Source organism: Octopus sinensis, linkage group LG6 (genome assembly GCF_006345805.1).
Source record: "Octopus sinensis linkage group LG6, ASM634580v1, whole genome shotgun sequence".
Lineage (NCBI taxonomy): Eukaryota > Metazoa > Mollusca > Cephalopoda > Octopoda > Octopodidae > Octopus > Octopus sinensis.
Window position 1 is genome coordinate 117,792,105 of NC_043002.1, and position 22,246 is coordinate 117,814,350.

Below are 22,246 nucleotides of genomic sequence, written 5' to 3' on the forward strand. Positions count from 1 at the left end.
GCTCGTGACAGAGTGCTACTCTCACATCTGGGACAGAGCTGCTGCTTACACACAAAGACATCCCAGACTTATCGGGAGAAAGTCTATTTGACTGATTGGTGTAAAGCCACTCACAGACATGTGCAGCTCCTAGCTTAAATACCTACTGTCTCTGCTCTACCTTTTCTACCACAATTACAGATTGTCTCTACTCATCTGAGCTGGCTGTTGCCGTGCCACTTCCACTTGCCCCGCCACTTCTCTTCACCTATAGTATCTACCCTCTCAGGCCCCGTACTAATTACTACGACCAGTCCACCCTTCCCCGTTGCACATGTCCTTCCAGAAGTCGTCGGTTTGTTACGGTTAAGTGGAATGGTAACGACAACCACCACATCGGCTCGGAGGACTTACGAAGGCTATGAAACATTGGTCTATCTTCCAGATTCAGTTGATAAAATATATGTTCCTTCTTCAGTATATCTCGTCGATCCATTTATGAAATAATTTCTTGCTTAGATACAAGGTCTTAGATTTATTAGGAAACAAGATTATGCGATATTTACGTTTATTATTTTTTGTAAAAGCTGGAATGAAATAGTTACACAAACGATTTTAAAACAGTTTGTATCAAACATACGTAATTTTCTTGTCAATTAACCATCCAACACGCAACATGTCCTACTTCAGAACACAACTTAGTTTTATGGGGGGGGGGATAAAATATCAGTAAAGTTTTTAAAAATTTACCAAAATATTTTACTGTTGGGGTTTATTATTAATAATATCACTCATAATTAGTATAGCAGTTCGGCGAGTTATAAAACTAAGGAGTATTCACTTAAGTACATTAGAAACTTATATCAAACATTCTCAATATTAGTGAATGCAAAGATACAACAGGTTAAATGATCTGAACTTCAATGTGTAAACACATTGATTATCGCTACGAAGAATATTATGGAGCCTGGCGATGATCGCCTTTCATCCTTTCGAGGTCGATAAATAAAGTATCAGTTGTGTACTGGGATCTATCTAATCGTCCGGTCAGCCTCCCCACAATTTCGGGCGTTGTGCCCAGAGTAGAAAAGGATTTTGTATGTAAACAAAACATTGGGAATATTTATTTAGACTGACACGGATGCGAAGAAACTTAGCAGGAAGATACGAAAATTGGTATTTCACATCAATGAAGACGAATTAGTCATGAGTTTTAAGAATGTGTAAGTTTCTGTTGCATTCATATGGTTACGTTCTTTGGCTCTTTATGAATTTCACTCACCAAAATATACAGATCTACTTGAATATTTATTGAAGAAAGTTGTTTCAGCATTTGAACGCGAAAACATAAATTCGGAATTGTATAAAAAGTTACGAGAAGGGTCATGTGGCAATCATATAAGCCTCGTTGTATTCTAGTTCTTCAACATTTTTTCCCTACTGAGTTCTTGTAGCAGATCAAAATAAAACAGATCAAAATAAAAGAGGAATCCAGCCAAAACAGGAAATTAGTGAGAAGAAAGTACGCCATACCAACTTACCATTGAAAAAATTTACATTTCCATATATTTTCTGTGAGGCAAATGTCTCTCATTCGATGGCAAGTAAAGGCTAGCCGACAAATATCTACATGTGAAACTGTATCACAGCACAGAATTTTCACTAAAATCTCTGTTGGAAGCTGTGGCAGAATTTTCGCCTCGACTGCCATGTTTTCTCGTTTGAATTGTAATGCAAGAGTTATCTCCCCCCAAATATTTTATCAACTTCGTCTTCGGAATTACCAATCCCGTCTTCGGAATTACCAATTCCGTCTTCGGAATTACCAATCCCGTCTTCGGAATTACCAATTCCGTCTTCGGAATTACCAATCCCGTCTTCGGAATTACCAATTCCGTCTTCGGAATTACCAATCCCGTCTTCGGAATTACCAATCCCGTCTTCGGAATTACCAATCCCGTCTTCGGAATTACCAATATATTAACATCTGTCAATAAATCTCTCTCTCTATATATATATATATATCTATATACATACACATACACATACACACACACAATAATATAGCTACACCAATTTATGGATATACTTATAGATCTAGACGAATAAATTAAATGTACATCAATATGTCGACTACGATATGTCTACACCAAAGTAAAATAAACATCGAAGATGCTTTGTCCCAGGCAGAAACTACGGGAGTTACTGAGGAGTATAGCAAGCCTTTCTGAATTCATCGCAATGTTGGAAAGCATTCTGTATGATCAGCGTGTATCTCAAGATCACAAGTGTTGCGCCCTTTAGCCGTTATGCTTCAGATGAATGGAGCAGCGAGGTCCGAATTAGTCTTCGTCAGCAGAAGGGTCCCATCTATAGTCTCTCGTCAACTAAAGACACATCAAGCTGGTATCAGCTGGCATAACTATTTCCTTAGTGGCTCTCTTCATTTGCCTGAATTCTTGACCAATCCTTGGCAGGAAATACTCTACACCCAATATTTCATAACCAATATGTTTTAGAGCCTATATGAGAAGGTATTTTTTGTTGTAGCTCTGGGATGACTAAAGCCATGCGAGAGAACTGTGGTGAATAGAAACTGAAAGGAGCCTATCGTATGTAGTCACGTAGGTAGAGTGTGTGCCGCCCGGAGCAGCCCTTGAATTGGTCAGACTCCCGTGTTTGACCCAAGCAAAAATAAATAACAAAAGTGCAATAGGTATAAAACAACATGTGAACGAATATGAAAAAAAAACAAAATGCGCGCTGGCGAACGGGGGGGGGGCGACTCGGAAAATTCACATCGGGAATGTTCCGAGTTCTCTCACCACTTCCCCGTTCGTCGACAAAATTTTTTTCTTCCTATTCGTTTACTACACATTATTTTACACCGAGTACACTATTTTTTGTTCAATTTTTGTGACGGGGTGAGTGGGGTGCGGACTCGGATGATTCACACGATCAAGTAACCCGACCTCAAAAAAAGGAAGAAAAGAAAAGAAATGGTGCAATAGGTATAAAATAGTGTGTCCTAAACGATTATGAAAAATATAATGCATGCTAGAGAACAGGGGTGGGGCGAGGACAGAACTTGAAAAATTCCCAGGATCTGAAAACTCAACGTTAACAACCGGTTACAAAAATGGAAAACAACAAATAGTGTAATAGGTGTAAAACAACATGTAGTAAACGAATATGAAAAAAAATGCACGCTGGTGAACGGGGGTGGGGAAAAGGACTAGAACAATTCACACAATCCGATTTTTTCCCTAAAGAAAATGGATATTCTTCCCAACCACACGGTTCCGGGTTCAGTCCCACTGCATGGCACCTTGGGCAAGTGAATTTTCCAAGTCCTCTCTCTCCTGCACCCCCGTTTGCCAGAGCGCATTTCTTTTTTTTCATATTCGTTTAATAATAATAATAATAATAATAATTGTGTACAGTGCTCAGGTGCACTACAACTCATCTAAAGTGTATATATAATCAGGTGTAGTTTCGGCGGATTTCAGAAAGCATGAGGGCCTTAAAGGATGCAGTGTCATGGCAGTCAACAACTGACGCAGGCAGTTTATTCCATGCTTCAGCAACTCTGAGCGTGAAAAAATGTTTCCGAAAGTCATGGGAGCTGTGTTGTTTTCTGACTTTGTAGGCATGTCCACGTGTGTTAGACACATGGAGATCAAAAAGGTGTTCAGTGTTGTTATTGGTGAGGTGGTTGACAACTTTGTGGGCATTTACCAAGTCCGTCGCCAGACGCCGGAGCTTCAGTGAATCCATGCCCAGGGAAACAAGGCGCTCAGAGTATGGTAGGTGTCTGATGGAGGGTATGCGTTTGGTTGCACGTCTCTGGACAGATTCCAGGAGGTCAATGTTCTGAGCAAGATAGGGATTCCAAACTGATGATGCGAATTCCAAGTGTGGTCGTACCATAGCTGTATACAGTTTTAAATAGATGGCTGGAGAGCGGCTAACTAAAGTCTTGCTGAGTGATGCCAAGACACCCTCGGCCTTCTTGACAATTTTAGAGATATGCTTTGTCCAACGCAAATCACTGCTGACAATGATGCCTAGGTCACGCTCGCAAGAGGATTTCTTGATATCAGTGTTGTGGAGGGAGTATGTGGACGCAGGGTTTTTTCTCCCAAAATGCATGGTGGTACACTTGTCCACAGCCAGTTTCAGTTGCCAGTCTGTGATCCATTGCTGCATTGTGTCTAGGTCTGATTGCAGGAAAGAGTTGTAGACATCAGGATCAGTCCTCTTGATTTCAAGGTACAGCTTGATGTCGTCTGCATATTTCAATACTGTGGCATTCTTTAAATTGGCATCTATGTCATTAATGTATGCCACAAACAGGAGGGGACCAAGGACAGATCCCTGTGGTACACCCGATGACATCTCATATGGTGTAGAGTGCTGTCCTAGAACTGTGACTACCTCCTTTCAGCTGAGGATGAAGGATTTCAACCAGTTAAAAAGGTCATCCCCCACACCCATTGCAGAGAGTTTCACCATAAGCCTTTTGTGTGGCACAGAGTTGAAAGCCTTAGCAAAGTCAAGGTAGACAACATCCACCCATGAGCCACTGTCAGTGATCTGAGTAATGTCCTCAAGGAACTTGACAAGCTGGTCACTGCAGCTGGAGTTAGGGACAAATCCATATTGTGAGGGTCGGATGAGGCTGTGAGAGCTCCAGAAGTTCCAGAGTGTTTCTCTGACACACGATTCCATCAGTTTTGCAATACAGCTAGTGAGACTGACTGGGCGATAGTTGACAGGTGATGTGCGGTCACCCTTTTTGAACAGAGGAATGACACTGGCAGTTTTCCACTACTCCGGAGTAGCACCATTGTTTACTACATGTTGTTTTACACCTATTGCACTATTTTCTTTTCATTTTTGTGACCGGGTGTCGAAGTGGAGTTACTGGATCATCCGCACCCCACCTACCCTCCATCACAAAAATTGAACAAAAAATAGGGTACTGGGTGTAAAATAATGTGTAGTAAACGAATATGAAGAAAAAAAATTTCGCCGACAAACAGGGAAGTGGTGAGAGGACTTGGAAATTCCTGATGTGAATTTTCCGAGTCGTCTCCCTGCCCCCCCCCCGTTCGCCAGCACGCAGTTTTTCCATATTCGTTTACTACATGCTGTTTTACACCTATTGCACTATTTTCTTTTTTCTTTTTGCTTGGGTCAAACATCTCTGTGGATGGAATGCCACATCATGTTTTGGATGTTCATAGGATTGTCGCTTCATCGGATGATGATTGTGGAGAAGAGGAAGAGAATGAGGTTCCCAGTTTAAGAAGATCACAACATGTAAGGTGCCCACTCGGGTGGGTGGTAGATTTCAACATGGAGTGAGGAGGTGATGTTTGAGATCAGGGAGGTGTGTGGGGATGAGCCGGAAGAAGAGGGCCATGGTGTTAATGGTCAAGGGACTGACCAGAAGAGGAAGTGTGAGAAGGGAAGAGCAGTAGGGAGGACAGAGGTCATCCTCTTTTGGCCAGCTGAGGCATTGCAAATGGACGTGAGGGAATTCACTCTTGGATTGGTGAGATAGCAGCTGGGTGACAGGGTAGGGCAGGATTGCCAGATTGGCTATTACTAGACAGGTGCAGACGAGAGAGGAAGGTAGGTGAACTTCTTTTCATTTCCCATGCTTGACATCAACCTACTAGAAACAGCATTCAAAATGCTCTCAAATCACACCTTAACACACAAAAGAAAGGCACTAAATTAATAATGTATACATATTCATTTGAAGTTTATAATTGTTATACATTTTATTTTATGTACTTTGTTCTTCTTAAATATATTCAGTTGTATTACTATATTTATTACCTTCAGTACATAAGGAGAGGGGAGCATGGACAAATCCTCACTTGCTCTCCAAACAACCTGGGCAAATTCCACAACTGTTGGTACCCTCACCAATTTTTTGATTGGTTGTAGTGGACACCATCAGTTGTTAGATTAGTCATTGTAAGAGCCAGCTTTCAATGAATAAGTCTATTAAGGAGCCAGTGGCACGTAAAAGGGCACCATTCGAGCATGATCATTACCAACGTCACCTTACTGGCACCTGTGCTGGTGGCATGTGTAAAAAGATTCGAGCGAGGTCGTTGCCAGTACCGCCTGACTGGCCCCCGTGCCGGTGGCACGTATAAAGCACCCACTACACTCTCGGAGTGGTTGGTGTTAGGAAGGGCATCCAGCTGTAGGACTCTGCCAGATCAAGATTGGAGCCTGGTGCAGCCATCTGGTTCGCCAGCCCTCAGTCAAAATCGTCCAACCCATGCTAGCATGGAAAACAGACGTTAAACGATGATGATGATGAAATGTTATTTATTAATTTTTTTCTGAATCTAGTGATTCAGTTGTGTGTTGGGCAGTATGTGTAAGGATGTTTGACTTTGATATTTGGTTGTATGTTGGTATCATTATGTGTGTGCTAGTGTGACAGCAGTAACGAGATAGGCTATTAGTAGCAGTATCAGCATCACGTTTATATTCACTTTCTGCACTAACATGGACTAGACATCATCATTTTACACTTACAGTTCTGACAGTTGAGGCAGTGACTACTGCTTATGGCTTACAGTAGTAATGGTGACTGAGGTAGCTTTAGCCCTTTAACAAAAATCAAAGGCAGAAGAAAGTGAGGCTAAAATATTCTCCTGACTCTGATGTACCTCAATCAAAAACCTATGGTATACCCTCTTGCTATCACTGTATATACATTATAGCTAGCAGAATGATTTATGAGAGTAAGGTCAAGAAGGTATGAGCCGATACTTTCTAATTAGTCAAGAAAGATTGGATGGTACAAAATAAAATAACTCTTTTGTTTCTGAGGTAAAAAAAATATAGACATAACAAACACAAGTCTGCTGTGAGTGGATCAAAAGTTTTCTACGTTTGAGTCTTGACTAGGTTTTCCATTACAAGACATTCACTTTCAGCAAAAATGAAGGTAAGCTAGCATCAGCAGCCAAGAAAACTTCCTCTAGTGTTAGCAACAGCACAAGAGAGCTGGCAGTTGATCAGGAGAAGCAACTAAAGTTCCCAGAAATTGATCTTATAACATCACAAAGATTATAATAATAATAATAATAATAATAATAATAATAATAATTGTGTACAGTGCTCAGGTGCACTACAACTCATCTAAAGTGTATATATAATCAGGTGTAGTTTCGACGGATTTCGGAAGCATGAGGGCCTTAAAGGATGCAGTGTCATGGCAGTCAACAACTGACGCAGGCAGTTTATTCCATGCTTCAGCAACTCTGAGCGTGAAAAAATGTTTCCGAAAGTCATGGGAGCTGTGCTGTTTTCTGACTTTGTAGGCATGTCCACGTGTGTTAGACACATGAAGATCAAAAAGGTGTTCAGTGTTGTTGTTGGTGAGGTGGTTGATAACTTTGTGGGTGTTTACCAAGTCCGTCGCCAGACGCCGGAGCTTCAGTGAATCCATGCCCAGGGAAACAAGGCGCTCAGAATATGGTAGGTGTCTGATGGAGGGTATGCGTTTGGTTGCACATCTCTGGACAGATTCCAGGAGGTCAATGTTCTGAGCAAGATAGGGATTCCAAACTGATGATGCGAATTCCAAGTGTGGTCGTACCATAGCTGTATACAGTTTTAAATAGATGGCTGGAGAGCGGCTAACTAAAGTCTTGCTGAGTGATGCCAAGACACCCTCGGCCTTCTTGACAATTTTAGAGATATGCTTTGTCCAACGCAAATCACTGCTGACAATGATGCCTAGGTCACGCTCGCAAGAGGATTTCTTGATATCAGTGTTGTGGAGGGAGTATGTGGACGCAGGGTTTTTTCTCCCAAAATGCATGGTGGTACACTTGTCCACAGCCAGTTTCAGTTGCCAGTCTGTGATCCATTGCTGCATTGTGTCTAGGTCTGATTGCAGGAAAGAGTTGTAGACATCAGGATCAGTCCTCTTGATTTCAAGGTACAGCTTGATGTCGTCTGCATATTTCAATACTGTGGCATTCTTTAAATTGGCATCTATGTCATTAATGTATGCCACAAACAGGAGGGGACCAAGGACAGATCCCTGTGGTACACCCGATGACATCTCATATGGTGTAGAGTGCTGTCCTAGAACTGTGACTACCTCCTTTCGGCTGAGGATGAAGGATTTCAACCAGTTAAAAAGGTCATCCCCCACACCCATTGCAGAGAGTTTCACCATAAGCCTTTTGTGTGGCACAGAGTTGAAAGCCTTAGCAAAGTCAAGGTAGACAACATCCACCCATGAGCCACTGTCAGTGATCTGAGTAATGTCCTCAAGGAACTCGACAAGCTGGTCACTGCAGCTGGAGTTAGGGACAAATCCATATTGTGAGGGTCGGATGAGACTGTGAGAGCTCCAGAAGTTCCAGAGTGTTTCTCTGACACACGATTCCATCAGTTTTGCAATACAGCTAGTGAGACTGACTGGGCGATAGTTGACAGGTGATGTGCGGTCACCCTTTTTGAACAGAGGAATGACACTGGCAGTTTTCCACTGCTCCGGAGTAGCACCATTGTTGAGACAGTACTGGAAGAAAATAGAAAGCTGGTGTAAAAGGAAGTGCCTGCCACGTTTGAGAAGCAGGTATGTAACTCCATCGAGACCAGGGGAGGCATAGTTGCGCTTATTTTGAAGGTGACGTCGCAGCATTGCAGGTGTAAATTCCATAGTTGTTATGGAGTTTGCTGTTAGTGATGGTGAAGATGGTACATTTTGACTTTCAACAGTGAATATGTTTGCATAGCACTCGGCAATGAGTTCTGCGCATTCCTTGGGGTCGTCAGTGATCTGGTTTGTGTGAGGGTTGCGAAGAGGGCCCACTGGAGAGTGAGGTCTCTGCTTTGAATGCACATATTTCCAGAAAACCTTGCTGTCAGGATTGGCTGCTATGCACTGTTCAAATTCAAGCACTGCATTTTTTGTCACTTGCTTGAGATGGTTGGAGGATTTATTCCGCTTCTTCCTGTTGGTGTCTGATTTATGCAACTTGTATTCCTGTTCAGCAGTCCGACGTTCCTTCCTGGCAAGTCGGACCGCTGAAGTTTCCCAAATTGCCCTTTTGAGGCGGTTCTTCTTTTTTTGTTTACGTGGCACTGATGCTGCACATGCTGCCCATATTGAGTCCAGGATACTCTGGAGTATAGTATTCACATCTCCAGAGTTGTAGAATTCACGCCAGTTTGGGTGCTGTAGTTCAGTGTGGTACAGGTTCCAATCTGCTCTTTTCCAATCGAAGGAAGCAGATTGGAGATGGTTCAGGTGTTTGTTGCCCACAAGAGCCAGATTGGCGATGATCATAGCATGATCAGAGTCACCTAGAGGTTCCTCCGTAGTGCAATTGATAACCGCTTCAGGAGTTGTGGTGAAGAGCAGGTCCAAGGTGTTGTCGCCTCTTGTTGGAGAGGTGACTACTTGTGACCAGTTTGAGTCCAGCACAAGCTCAACAAAATCGTTTGCACTCTGTGGCCAATGGAAGGTTTCCCAATCGATCTCAGGATGATTGAAATCACCTGCAATAAACACATAAGTGGCTGTTTTCCTGGCAGCAGCTCGGAGGATGTTGCAAAGCTGTGTGTCCTGATGGTAATTTGGGGGATGATAAACAACGCCAAGCAGGAGTGTTGACATGGTCATACGTACGTCACAGAAAAAAACTTCTTGTGATTCGTTCAAATCGGCACAAGGAATTACCAAAAAATTTGAACAAACGTAGACCATCACACCACTACCACGGCGGTTAGTGCGGTCCTTACAGAAGAGGTTGTACCCCGTAATGTTCAAAACCCCATCACAGAGTAAGGAATGCGCCCATGTTTCCGTGACAGTGATGAAGTCAGGGTCAATACTTCTGACGTAGGCGTTGAACAAATGTATTTTGTTGCATAAACTGCGAGCATTTAAGGACAACAATTTGTACCCTGCTCGCAGACCATTATGCAGACCATAGTATTAGTCTGGAGCATATAAGTAGGTATTGTCCAAAAGTCCTGGGCAAAGGGTGCTACCACTGGCACCATAACCTCATCAATGTCGTTGTCGCTGCCATTGCCATCATTTTCATCATCATCATCATCGTTATCATTGTTGTTGTCGTCGTCATCATCATCATCATCACTATTTAATGTCTGTTCCTCATGCTGTCATGGGTTAGATGGTCCAACAGGTTCCAACAAGTCAAAAGACCATATCATACTCTAATCTGTTTTGGTGTGTTTTTTGTTTGGAATGCCTTCCCCTTTACAGAATGTATTGGGTGCTTTTTGTCGTGGAACCACTACTGGTGAAAGTCTAAAGGGCCTGAATGGGGTTTCCATAACTGAAGTAGGATAGGAGGAAGAGACAGTGTGGGGATTTTAGGGAAAGTGATGTGAGAGGAGTAGATTTGTTGTTGTTAGGTGGTAGTGGAGATAATAACAGAATAGTCACAACTGGGGAAGGGAACAGGGAAGGGAACAGGGAAAAGGGATAGGAGAAAGGGAGAGATGGGGTTGTGAGGGTGATGAACTGGATTGTGCAGAGGAATTACATTAGAAGGATGAGTATGTGTGAAAAATGCGATGGGGAGAAAATAGAATATGGCGGTGAGGTTTGGCAGAGAGTCATCGAAAGAGAAGTATGGGGGAGGAGTATGGAGAGTAGCCGAGAAAGATGGGAAGGTATTGAGATGGTGGAGAAGCAACATTGGGGAGGACTGTGACAGGAAAAAAGTAGAGATGGAGTGATGGATAGTAGTGAGTGAGTGAGCAATGCAAGTGAGAGAGATGAGAAAGATTAAACCTGGTACTCCCTCTGTTATGATGACAAGGGTTCCAGTTGATCAGATCAATGGGGCAGCCTACTTGTGAAATTAACAAGTGCAAGTGGTTGAATACTCCACAGACACGCGTACCCTGAACATAGTTCTCAGGGAGATTCCATGTGACACAGAATATGACAAGGCTGGCCCTTTGAAATACAAGTACTATTTGTTTTTGCCAGCTGAGTGGACTGGAGCAACATGAAATGAAGTGTCTTGCTCAAAGAAACAATGTACCTCCAGGAATTAAACTCACAACCTTATGATTGTGAGCCAAATACCCCTAACCACTAAGCCACCCACCTTATATTGTGTTTGAGAAATAAACTTCTTACACACAGCCATGCTTGCACCTATGTAGGCCACAAAATTAATGAAGGAGTCATGCAAGTCCGTGTATTACTCACTATCCTATTTAACTTATACTTTAGGGAAGCAGACAACATTCTGTAAATGTCAATACGTGGTAAGATCATAGAAAACCTTAGATATGCAACCAATACTATCTTAACTTTCAACATTGATGAAATATGGAACCTTGTATTGCAAAGTAAATGACAAAGAAATGCTCACAGAAATGCACATTTCTACACATACGAACATTTACACACACACACAAACACAAATACACCCTCACGGATACATATAGAAATACACATACATTTCTGCAACAAATATGTTATGTGTATATGAGTGTTTGTGTGTGTGTGTACAGAGAGATGGATGTTTGGGTATGTGCTCGTGCATATATGCTCTGCTCTGCTATATGGAAATGAAACATGGACATTAACAAAAGTTTTATCAAAAATATTGATTACAACTTTGAGATGTTGGTATACAGAACATTTTTGAGGATATCCAGGACAAAACACAAAATCAATTATGATGTAGCTATAATTTAAAGAAAAAAAATTCTTTAATAGACACCATGAAAGAGAGAAAAGTAAAATATTTTGGACGCTTATTAAAATATTGCGAATGTATAAGGACATACTTAAATCTATAAGATAGTTAAAGAGTGAGATTATTCAAGCTCCCTAGAGAAGACAAAACCAGGTGAAAATGACTTATTTGGAAACGCAATTTGTTACAAAATTTAATTTTTCCTTTTTTGCTTCAGGTTTTATGGAAATCAAGGTAGGTTGTCTCCCTTCCACCACAGCGCTTTGATGTCTCGGAGTACTTTGTGGTTAGATTTTAATTACTTTTTATTTTGGTGGGAGATCTAAGTGAATTTTTAAATGACAACGAAACCGGTCGGTTCAGTCACTAATTCAAGCAACCGAAAAATGCCCTTGTGAGAGCCTAATTTTACGACATGATTAATACTTGTATTTATTCATAAGCCACGCTCTACTGGTTCTTTACTAAAGCATAGAGGTATACATGTACTTCTAATTAGACATCAAATACAAGCACTTTGGTGTGTACGTTTCAAAATATATCATTTTGTTGAATAGTCATAGCATCACTTTTTCTTAGAATTGAGAATTATAGAAAATTGTTTTATATACAAGAAGAGTCTGTTATGTTTATATTTTCTTCGAAGATTTATTTTTATTGAGAGTTATATAGTTTCACCAGTTTTGTTCTGACTTCGAGAAAAAGGGTGTGTTAACTTATACACATATAACTGTATCGTTATGGTCATGGATTCAATTACTGTCTCGGCTCCTGGAAAACTAATTCTTTTCGGTGAACATGCTGTTGTATATGGAAAGGTAAGAAGATTTGTTCTGTTATTGTTGTGCATATATCTCATATATTGACCGGTAAAACTACAACAACATAAGGTTTATTACCGTAATTGATAAGACACGCATTAAAAAATGTATCTTAGAAACACAACAGATGGTTTGGAACCTTTACGTTCTTTACCCGCTAAAATATTCCTTGCAGAAATAAATTACGCTTTCTAAATTTTTTTTGTACTTTTGAGATGTTTGAAGAATTTCAAACCAAACAAAAATGTCTTATTTTTTTCTTCGCCAGCTTGGACTTTCATTGATGACTTTTAACTTTTGTTTGAATCATTCATATTGTTTTCTTCTCGATAAATCGCTCTTATTAAAATTATTGAACGATCATTCCCCCTCCCCCGCCGCTAAGTTAGTCTGAATTGAAAGGGCGGTACCACGTCTTAGGAATGACGTGAGATATCTAGCAGAGGACTCTTCGTATTTAGGGTGTGTGTATTTGGTTCATATGAGTGGTGCTTGAGCTTCTTTTCTGTTGCTAAGAGAAACAAGGTTGCTATGGTCCCCATCAAAGGATTATCTCAAGATTTCCATTTATAGGATCAGTGCAAGTTTGGTGTATGATGCCTAGGCTATGTGTGGATGATACATGATTGGGAAAAGTTAGAGAGGAATGAAGGGCTGTGTCATCTGCATAAGAGTGGGTGTTGTTGGATTTGGTGACAAGTAGGTTATATATATATATATATATATGTAGGTCCCGGGTTGAGTCGGGGTTAACCACAGTAAATAAGGTACTCAATACATAGCAGAGTAAATTAATTTAGTTTATAGAAGGAGCTTCTACAGGACTAGAACTGTTTCATTCAAAAGAAATCATCAGGAAGCTTCCTGATGATTTCTTTTGAATGAAACATTTCTAGTCCTGTAGAAGCTCCTTCTATAAAATATATATATATATATATATCGTCATCATCGTTTAGCGTCCGCTTTCCATGTTGGCATGGGTTAGACGGTTCAACTGGGGTCTGGGAAGCCAGAAGGCTGCACCAGGCCCAGTCTGATCTGGCAATGTTTCTACGGCTGGATGCCCTTCCTAATGCCAACCACTCCGTGAGTGTAGTGGGTGCTTTTACGTGCCAGACGAGGCTGGCAAAGGGCCACGATCGGATGGTGCTTTTTACGTGCCACTGGCATGAGGCTAGTCGGGGCGGCGCTGGCAACGGCCACGTTCGGTATCACAGCTGCAATTTCCATTGATGTTGATCGATTTCGATTTTGATTTTCACTTCCTCAACAGGTCTTCACAAGTAGAGTTTTGTGTCCCAAGAAGGAAAGGTATGCTGACGGTACAGGACCCTGGGGAACACCAAAGTTGATCGAGAGTTGGGTAGAAAGAGATCCATTGACACATGTGACAACTGTGCAATCAGAAAATTTCCAATCCAAGGGATGAGAGATGGTGGGGCATATAGATGGAAAGTTTTGATTGATTTACATGCTAGACATAGTTGAAGGCTTTTCCAGTGTCTTTAAGAACTAGTGCAGCTTCAACCAGTTGTTGAAATACTAGAAAGATTAGAGGTTGGAGGTGTGTGTTGCTTTGATTTGTTAGTAATTGGATTGATATAAAGTGCACAGAGACAGTAATAGTTAGGGTTTGAATAAAAGCTGGATTGGAGATGAGTCAGATGTATCTGGATATCTGTTTGTCTGTCAGGGATATGGGTAGGCTTAATTACCTAATTGGTTCAGGCAGTTTAGTATATAAAACCAGAAACTGGTGTGGAAGGAGTATAACAACCAGGTAGTGGTCCCAAGTACATTGACCTCAGAGAGAGAGAGAGAGAGAGAGAGAGATGAGGTGTGAATGTCTTTAATGTAAGAAGTTAAATGGTTAAATAGCTGATGGTGACTGGAGGAGTTTGGAAAATGATGGAGGCAGAAGATGAATATAGAATTGAATAGATAAGCTTCAACTCAGAATAACCAGAGGTGTATTGCTGAGTGTGATTGGATTTATTTTCGTCCTTATTGATAAAATCATCATCATCATATAACATCCATTTTCCATGCTGGCATGGATTGGATTGCTTGGTTGGAGTTGGTGAGGCCAGTGGCTGCATCAGGTTCCATAATCTCTTTTGGTTTGGTTTCTACAGCTGAACACCCTTCCTAACACCAACCACTTTACAGAGTGTACTGGGTGTTTTTTACATGACACCAGCACCAGTACTTTTTACATGGCATCAGTAACCAGTGCTTTTTACATGGTACCAGCACCCAAGCCAATGCTTTTTACATGGTACCAGCACCCAAGCCAATGCTTTTTACACGGTATCTTGTTTTCAGAGAGCCAGTGTAATCAGTTATCTCTTCTAAATACAGCCATCTTTACGTCTCATTTCACCATTTACACTCAAACTGGTTAACAGGTTAGATTAAGTGATCATTCTTTTACAGACAGTATTCATTTGCTTGTGTTATTGCTGAATTATTTCTAATTAAGTCTAATTAACAGTGAAGAATCTGAAAGAAATACCAAATACCTTTATCATTCATCATCATTGTAGAGTAGTTTCATGGCTACCTTAAATTTTTTTTAAATAAAAATTTCAATAGGAAGGTTTTGATTTTTAATATAAGAAATTCATTGTCATTCATTCTTTTTCTTATTTCATTTTTTAATGCAACATAAATTTTTACAGATGGCCATTTCCAGTAGCTTAAATATGAGGTCATTTGTTCGACTAACACCCTCAGATACAGGAATGGTCCAAGTATCTATATCTGCTCTTGAAATAAATAAAACATGGTCACTTAAAGATCTGAAGAAACTGTCAGAAGAATTTACAGGTATAGTGAAAGTTTAATCCTAATTTTTAATTACATTATTAATCAATCTGTTTAAATTTAGTAATTATAAAATAATTTCAATAGTCTTAAAGTATTTTGTGTTCTAAAATGAAAAGAAACTGTAAATATTGATTTCAAATTTTGGCACAAAGCCAGCAGTTTCAGGGGAGGAGTAAGTCAATTACATTAAATCTCCCCATAGCTCTTGCTGAATCTAGACACAGTGAGAAAGTTACTGAATCTGTCAACCATGAAGTAATTGCTATTGGTGTATCAGAGGACATAGCTGACCTTCTGGCATTTGCTACCAGCTCATCCAATGACCTCGACTGTGTTACCCTGAAGGATGTTCTCCGCCTTGGTTGACCTGGTCTGAAACCCAAACTAATCAGGCTATCTTTTTCAAACTCATCTGAAACACATTCATACCTTTTAGCCTCTGGTAAAGCTAGGTGTGAAACTAGGATTACCTTTAGAACATGCCCTGACCTAATATTTGATGTATGCCCAAAGCTATGTACTGTAGCTTCATTAAATCGCAACTCAGTACAACATGAAAGATTCAGGTTACATGATGATGGGCAGATATGGAAGTTTATTAAGGCTGGTGAAACATGAAGAAGAGATACCAGCTGGTCTGAACACACTGTACCGACGATAGCTGACAATGAAAAAACTGTAGGAAACTAAATCAGAACAACCTACCATCCCCTACACATCATCATAAACTGAAATTAAAGTACAAATTGTTGTCCTTAAATGCCTGTAACTTGTGCAACAAGATCTTTTTGATTCTTACAACAAAGTATCGATCCTGATTTCATTACAGCTACAGAAACATGGGCACATTCCTTACCCTGTAATGGGGTTTTCAGCATAGTTGGCTATGACTTGTTTCACAAAGACCTCATTACTTGTCGTGGTGAACCAATCACAAGAAGAAGTATTTTTCTGCGACTGCCATGACACTGCATCCTTTAAGGCCCTCATGCTTTCCGAAATCCGCCAAAACTACACCTGATTATATATACACTTTAGATGAGTTGTAGTGCACCTGAGCACTGTACACAATTATTATTATTATTATTATTATTAATATACGTATGTCCATGTCAACTCTTCTACTTGGAGTTGTTTACCACCCAAAAAATTACCATCAGGACACACAACTTTGTGATATCCTCAGAACTGCTGTCAGGAAAACCGCCACTTATGTTTTCATTGCAGGTGACTTCAATCACGCTGAGATTGATTGGGAAACTTTTCATTGGCTGCAAAATGCAAATGATTTCATTGAGCTGAATGTGAACTGGTTCCAAGTAACCAACTCCCCAACAAGAAGTAGCAAAATATTGCATCTACTCTTTACCACTACTCCTGAAACGGTTATTAGTGTTACTACTGAGGAACCTTTAGGCAACTCTGATCATACTTTGGTCATTGTCAGTCTGTCCCTTATGGGCAGTAACAAAAACCACAGCCATCCCCAAACTGCTCACTTTGACTGGAATAAAGCAGACTGGAACTGTTACTGCAAGCTGGCTGGAATTTTACAACTCTGGAGAGAACATCCTGAGCTCAATATGGACAGCATGTGCCACATCAGTACCATATAAGCACAAAGAACACCCCAAAAATGCTATTTGGGAAACTGAAGCAGTCAGACTTGCCAGGAAAGAACGTATTGCTGAATGGGAATACAAACTGCCTAAATCAGATCTAAATATGAAAAAGCACAATAAATCATCCAACCATCTCAAGCAGGTGACAAAAAGGGCAGCGCTTGAATTTGGGCAGTGCATAGTAACCAACCCCCAAAAGTAAGGTGTTCTGGAAATATGTACATTCAAAGCTGAGACCTCACTCTCCACTTGGGTCCTCTTCACAATTCCCATGCAAGCCAGATTACTGACGATCCCAAAGAATGTGCAAAACTTATTGCTGAATGCTATGCAGGCATTTTTACTGTTGAAAACCAAAACGTACCATTTCCACCACCTCTGACACCAAATTCTATAACAACTATGAAATTTACATTTGCAATGCTGTGACGTCACCTCAAAAATAAGTGCAACTATGCCTCTCCCAGTTGTGATGGTGTTACGTACCTGCTTCTCAAACGTGGTGGGTACTTTCTTCTGTACCAGCTTTCACTCTTCTTTCAATTTTGTCTTAACAACGGTGCTACTCTGGAGCAGTGGAAAACTACCTGTATCATTCCTCTGTTCAAAAAGGGTGACCACATGTCACCTGTCAACTATCATCCAATCAGTCTTACTAGCTGCATTACTAAACTGATGGAATCCTGTGTCAGAGGAACTTCTAGAATTCTCACAGCCTTACCTAGCCCTCACAATTTGGATTTATCCCTAACTCCAGCTGCTGTGATCAGTTTATTGAGTTTCTTGAAGACATCACCTGGGTCACTGACTAGGTAGGATCTAGATTAAAGGCCACATGAGGGTGTAAATATTGGTATTATGTGTGTAGTGTGAGCTTTGATTGGATGTTTGTACGTGTGGTGTGAGCTTTGATTGGATGTTTGTACGTGTGGTGTGAGCTTTGATTGGTATTATGTGTGTGGTGTGAGCTTTGATTGGATGTTTGTACGTGTGGTGTGAGCTTTGATTGGATGTTTGTACGTGTGGTGTGAGCTGAGGTTCAGTCTTGGTTTGAAAGCCACGTGTGTGTAAGTATTGCCTGTGTATCAGCTTTGATTTGATCTCAGTCGAAAGCCACGTTTGAGTAGAAACACTCGTATTGTGTGTGCAGGATGAAACCAAAATCTTGGAATAAGAAAAAATCAGATCTAATCTTCAAAAATTGGGTCATGTAGGTTTGTTGAGAAGATTTTAAAAAGAAGCAAAAATGGATGAGATTCATTGTATTAATTTCTTAATTAGGTAGAAAGCCAGAAATTGAAGTCAAAGTAGGAAAATAAAATGACTCCAGCTGATAATTAAAATACAGCTGGGACTCAATTTAACTGGAGTTGACCTTTCATACTATTGTACTCATCTTGTAAATAAGTACTGTCAATTTCTTTTCACTAGGTACCCAGTAATTTTTGTACTTAATATTGATTTCAGACATAGAAACAAAGTTTCATATTTGGGGTATATTGATCCTTAGTACTCAACTGGTATATTGTTTTACTGATCCTAGAAGGATAAAAGCAAAGTTGATACTTGCAGTGTTTAAACTTGGAATATAGTCATAACTGATGCAGATATATATTTTGTTCAACACTTTACCATTATCATCATCATCATTAAAAGTGCATTTTCCATGCTGGCATGGGTTGGACAGTTTGACAGGAGCTGGCTAACCTGGGAGCTGTCCAGGCTCCAGTTGTCTGCTTTGGTGTGGTTTCTATGGCTGGGTGCCTTTCCTAATGCCAGACACTTTACAGAGTGCGCTAGGTGCTCTATATGTGCTACCAGCATTGAGTACATTTTATGTTGTACATGGCACTGACACAGCTGCTGACATGAATGCATTTTACATGGCACCAGCACCTGCAAAACAAAGACTCCTTAGTTAGGAGATGGAGTGGGAGCATGGCCATAAAGGACATGCCTGTATATATGGATGGCCGCAATTTACCATTTTTTCCAATTCACTCCTTAAATAATATCAGCACTATTTCAGTAGAAATGTTTCTATTGATATTGTTATATCAAATTATATTTTCAAGTCTTTTTTTTTTTCTTTCTAATTTAGCTGATGAATTAGCCCAAAGACCAACAGCGACTGTTTTAAAGAGGTTAAAATCATTCTTGGATATTACTTCAGATTCAATGACCTCCAAACAAATGTTTATGATTTTATTTCTCTATCTCTACTTAGCAATTTGCATAAACAGCTCACAAAAGTAAGTTGTTTTAATGTATTTATTGTTTTTTATCGTTTATCTCTTACTTGTTTCAGCCACTGGACTGTGGCTTTGCTGGGACACTGCTTGAAAGTTTTAGTTGAACAAATCGAGCCTAGGACTTTTTTTTCTGAAGTCTGGCACTTATTTTATCAGTAACTTTTGCCAAACTGCTAAGTTACAGTGACGTAAACAAACCAACACCAGTTAAGTAGTGGAAACACATAGATACAAACATACAAATATATATATATATATATATTGGGTCTTCCCTTAAATAATGCATTTTTTTTCAGTTGCATGAGCTAAAAGTTGGAAGGGGACGAGGTAAACTACTTGCATCGACTTGCTATAAAAGCAGGTACTAGTTTTACCTTAGTCTTATTCTTAGTGCAAGTTTTGAAGAGTGCAGTTCGATTTTAACAGTTATTTTTTCAAAGCTATAATGGAACTGACGAAGGAGCACATTTGACATATTTTGCTTTATGAGTTCAGTAAAGGCAACAATGCAATGGAAAATGTGAAGATTATTAAACCAGTGTCAATGGTGCTTCCCAGAAATTCTGAACTGGAAACTACACCCTAGAAGATGAGCCTCGTCCAGGAAGATCTGTAGAGCTCAATGAGGATGTCCTGCAAACCCTGGTGAAGCAAAAATGTAATTGTTGAGGAACTAGCAGAGAGGCTTGGATTTAGTCATTCAACCAGTCATTCAAGTCAGTACTAGAAGAAAAATGACCATTTTTGGTTTCAAGATGAAAGGTGTTCTTCCATCAGGATAATGCTCGGCCATATATAGCGAGGATGAAATTCCAAAGGTTGGAGCAGTTTGAATGGGAAAACCACCATATTTGCTGGACATTGCCCTATCTGATTATCATTTATTCTGCAGTCTTCAAAATTATTTGGACGGAAAAATATGAATCTGTAGATGAGGTCAGAACAGTACTCAAGGACTATAATCATTTATAACTCTCAGACAATATCAAGACAAGGAGGAGACTTACACATATATGATGAGCTTCTTTCCACTCACAAGGCATTGGTCATCCTAGGGCTATAGCAGAAAACACTTGCCCAAGGGGCCTTACAGTGGAACCGAACCTGGAACCATGTGGCTGGGAAGCAAACTTACCACACAGCCACACCTGAGCCTAGTTCTTTTAGTTAAATCCATAAAAGGTAAGAATAAATTTATTTTAAGAGAATACAAGTGAAGAGAAACTATATTGTTACTGATTTAACATCCTCCACACTTTAACTGACATATTGATTATATTTCAAATATTTTAATTTGGATCAACTTTATCAAACATTATTTGTTTAAGCCAGTATTTCTTAACCAGGGTCCATATGACCCCTTGGGGCCCACATAAGATTTTGGGGGTTTCACACAAGGAAAATAGTAAATTGGGGCTACAATATCTTATGGGTCCATGAAAATTTTTTACTTTAGATGTATTTATTGCAAGAAAGTGTTTATGTTTCTTTCTCTAATGTTTTACAAAGTTCAACCTCCATGAGTGAATTTGCAGAAAGCAAAATAGGAATTTTGAAGAAGTATGTATAAAACTAGTTTTTAAACAGTGAATGGCTGTGGGGGTCCACCCAAGTAAAATAGTTATCAAAGGGATCCATAGGTAAAAAAAAATGGTTGAGAACCGCTGCACTATGTAAACAATTGACATAATAATTTATACATGAAAGTTACAGGAAAATGCTAAGAACAACAGAAATAGAGAGGCAGAGAGAGTGAATGAGAAAAGGGATGTAGAAAAGACAAAAATATATAATTTTAAGCAAATATTATATATTTGCCTGTATGAACTGAATCCATTAAAAACATTTTGATTATATTTTCTGTATTTAATCAAAGTACATAATTTGTGTTTCAGAGAATTACCGTCTATCCAAATTGCAATTATTGCTGAACTTCCCATCGGTGCTGGTCTTGGCTCTTCTGCCTGTGTTGCTGTATGTTTATCAGCAGCTCTCTTACAACAACAGCAGATGATCACCCACCTTCACAAAAATACATTGAGTCACCACTGGACTCTAGAAGATCTGAAAAAAATTGATGCTTGGGCTTTTAGAAGTGAGTGTATAATTCATGGAACACCATCTGGTATAGATAACACCATTTGCACTTTTGGTAAGTTTTTATGGCATATAATGGTTCTCCTCTGTAGCATGTATCTCCATGTACCAACACACCTGTTCCTGTTCCTCTGCCTTTCAACACTTGGCATAAAGCCATCTCCTTCTCTATGACACCTCCCCACAGTCAAGGGAGCGTGTCTTACAAGTTATTTGCAACCACACTACTGCTTTTGTTATGAAATAAAATACCCAGTACATGCAGTAAGGTGATTGTAAATGGATGTTGAATGATGATGTGCATGTCACTTTGTGTTTGTTTCCCACTGTTGCTTGACAACTGGTGTTGGTTTGTTTACATTTCCATAGCTTAGTGGCTTGGCAAAAAAAGCTGATAGAATAACTACCAGGTTTTAAAAAGTAAGTACTAGACTTGATTCATTTGACTTAAACCTTTCAAAGTAGCACCTCAGCGTGGCCGCAGTCCGAAGATTGAAACTAGTAAAAGATGAAAGGTAGTAGCAAAGATTTCCAAGAATTTATACTGGTTTTATACAATTTATCATACATAATCATTTATATGTAATGGTGTAATCATTCAAAATGGAATGGTACTGAAACAATTGTAACCAATATTAAACTTGCGCTATATTGATATCTTCATCTTTTGCCTTGTCTGACACACAGGGTGGATCAAAAGTCATACACAAAATAAGTTCAGTATGCACCACAGCTGTCAAAAACACATTTCAATTTTTCTAAAATTGATTAAAATAAACAAAATCATGATAAACTAAATCAACAATAATGAAAGTGTCAAAGATTTTGGTACAGTTCCCACACTGTATGTGTATGTATATTATATTATATATATATATATATATATATATATATATATATAT

General features: G+C 39.7%; 2 protein-coding genes across 2 annotated transcripts in view; one reads left to right on the forward strand and one right to left on the reverse strand.

Moving 5' to 3' along the window:
• LOC115213023 (F-box only protein 21) overlaps window positions 1–2,030 on the reverse strand; it is a 42,040-nt gene extending 40,010 nt beyond the window's left edge. The window contains exons 1-2 of the mRNA XM_029781922.2: window positions 1,953–2,030; window positions 1,521–1,763 (exon numbers count right to left, since the gene is read on the reverse strand). Coding sequence (XP_029637782.1) covers window positions 1,521–1,690 — 170 coding nt within the window. The 5' untranslated portion in view covers window positions 1,691–1,763; window positions 1,953–2,030. The remainder of the gene's footprint in view (window positions 1–1,520; window positions 1,764–1,952) is intronic.
• A 9,801-nt stretch (window positions 2,031–11,831) lies between these two features.
• The window catches only part of LOC115213475 (mevalonate kinase), a 28,376-nt gene continuing 17,961 nt past the window's right edge, over window positions 11,832–22,246 (forward strand). The window contains exons 1-4 of the mRNA XM_029782468.2: window positions 11,832–12,541; window positions 15,226–15,373; window positions 19,097–19,247; window positions 21,143–21,399. Coding sequence (XP_029638328.1) covers window positions 12,464–12,541; window positions 15,226–15,373; window positions 19,097–19,247; window positions 21,143–21,399 — 634 coding nt within the window. The 5' untranslated portion in view covers window positions 11,832–12,463. The remainder of the gene's footprint in view (window positions 12,542–15,225; window positions 15,374–19,096; window positions 19,248–21,142; window positions 21,400–22,246) is intronic.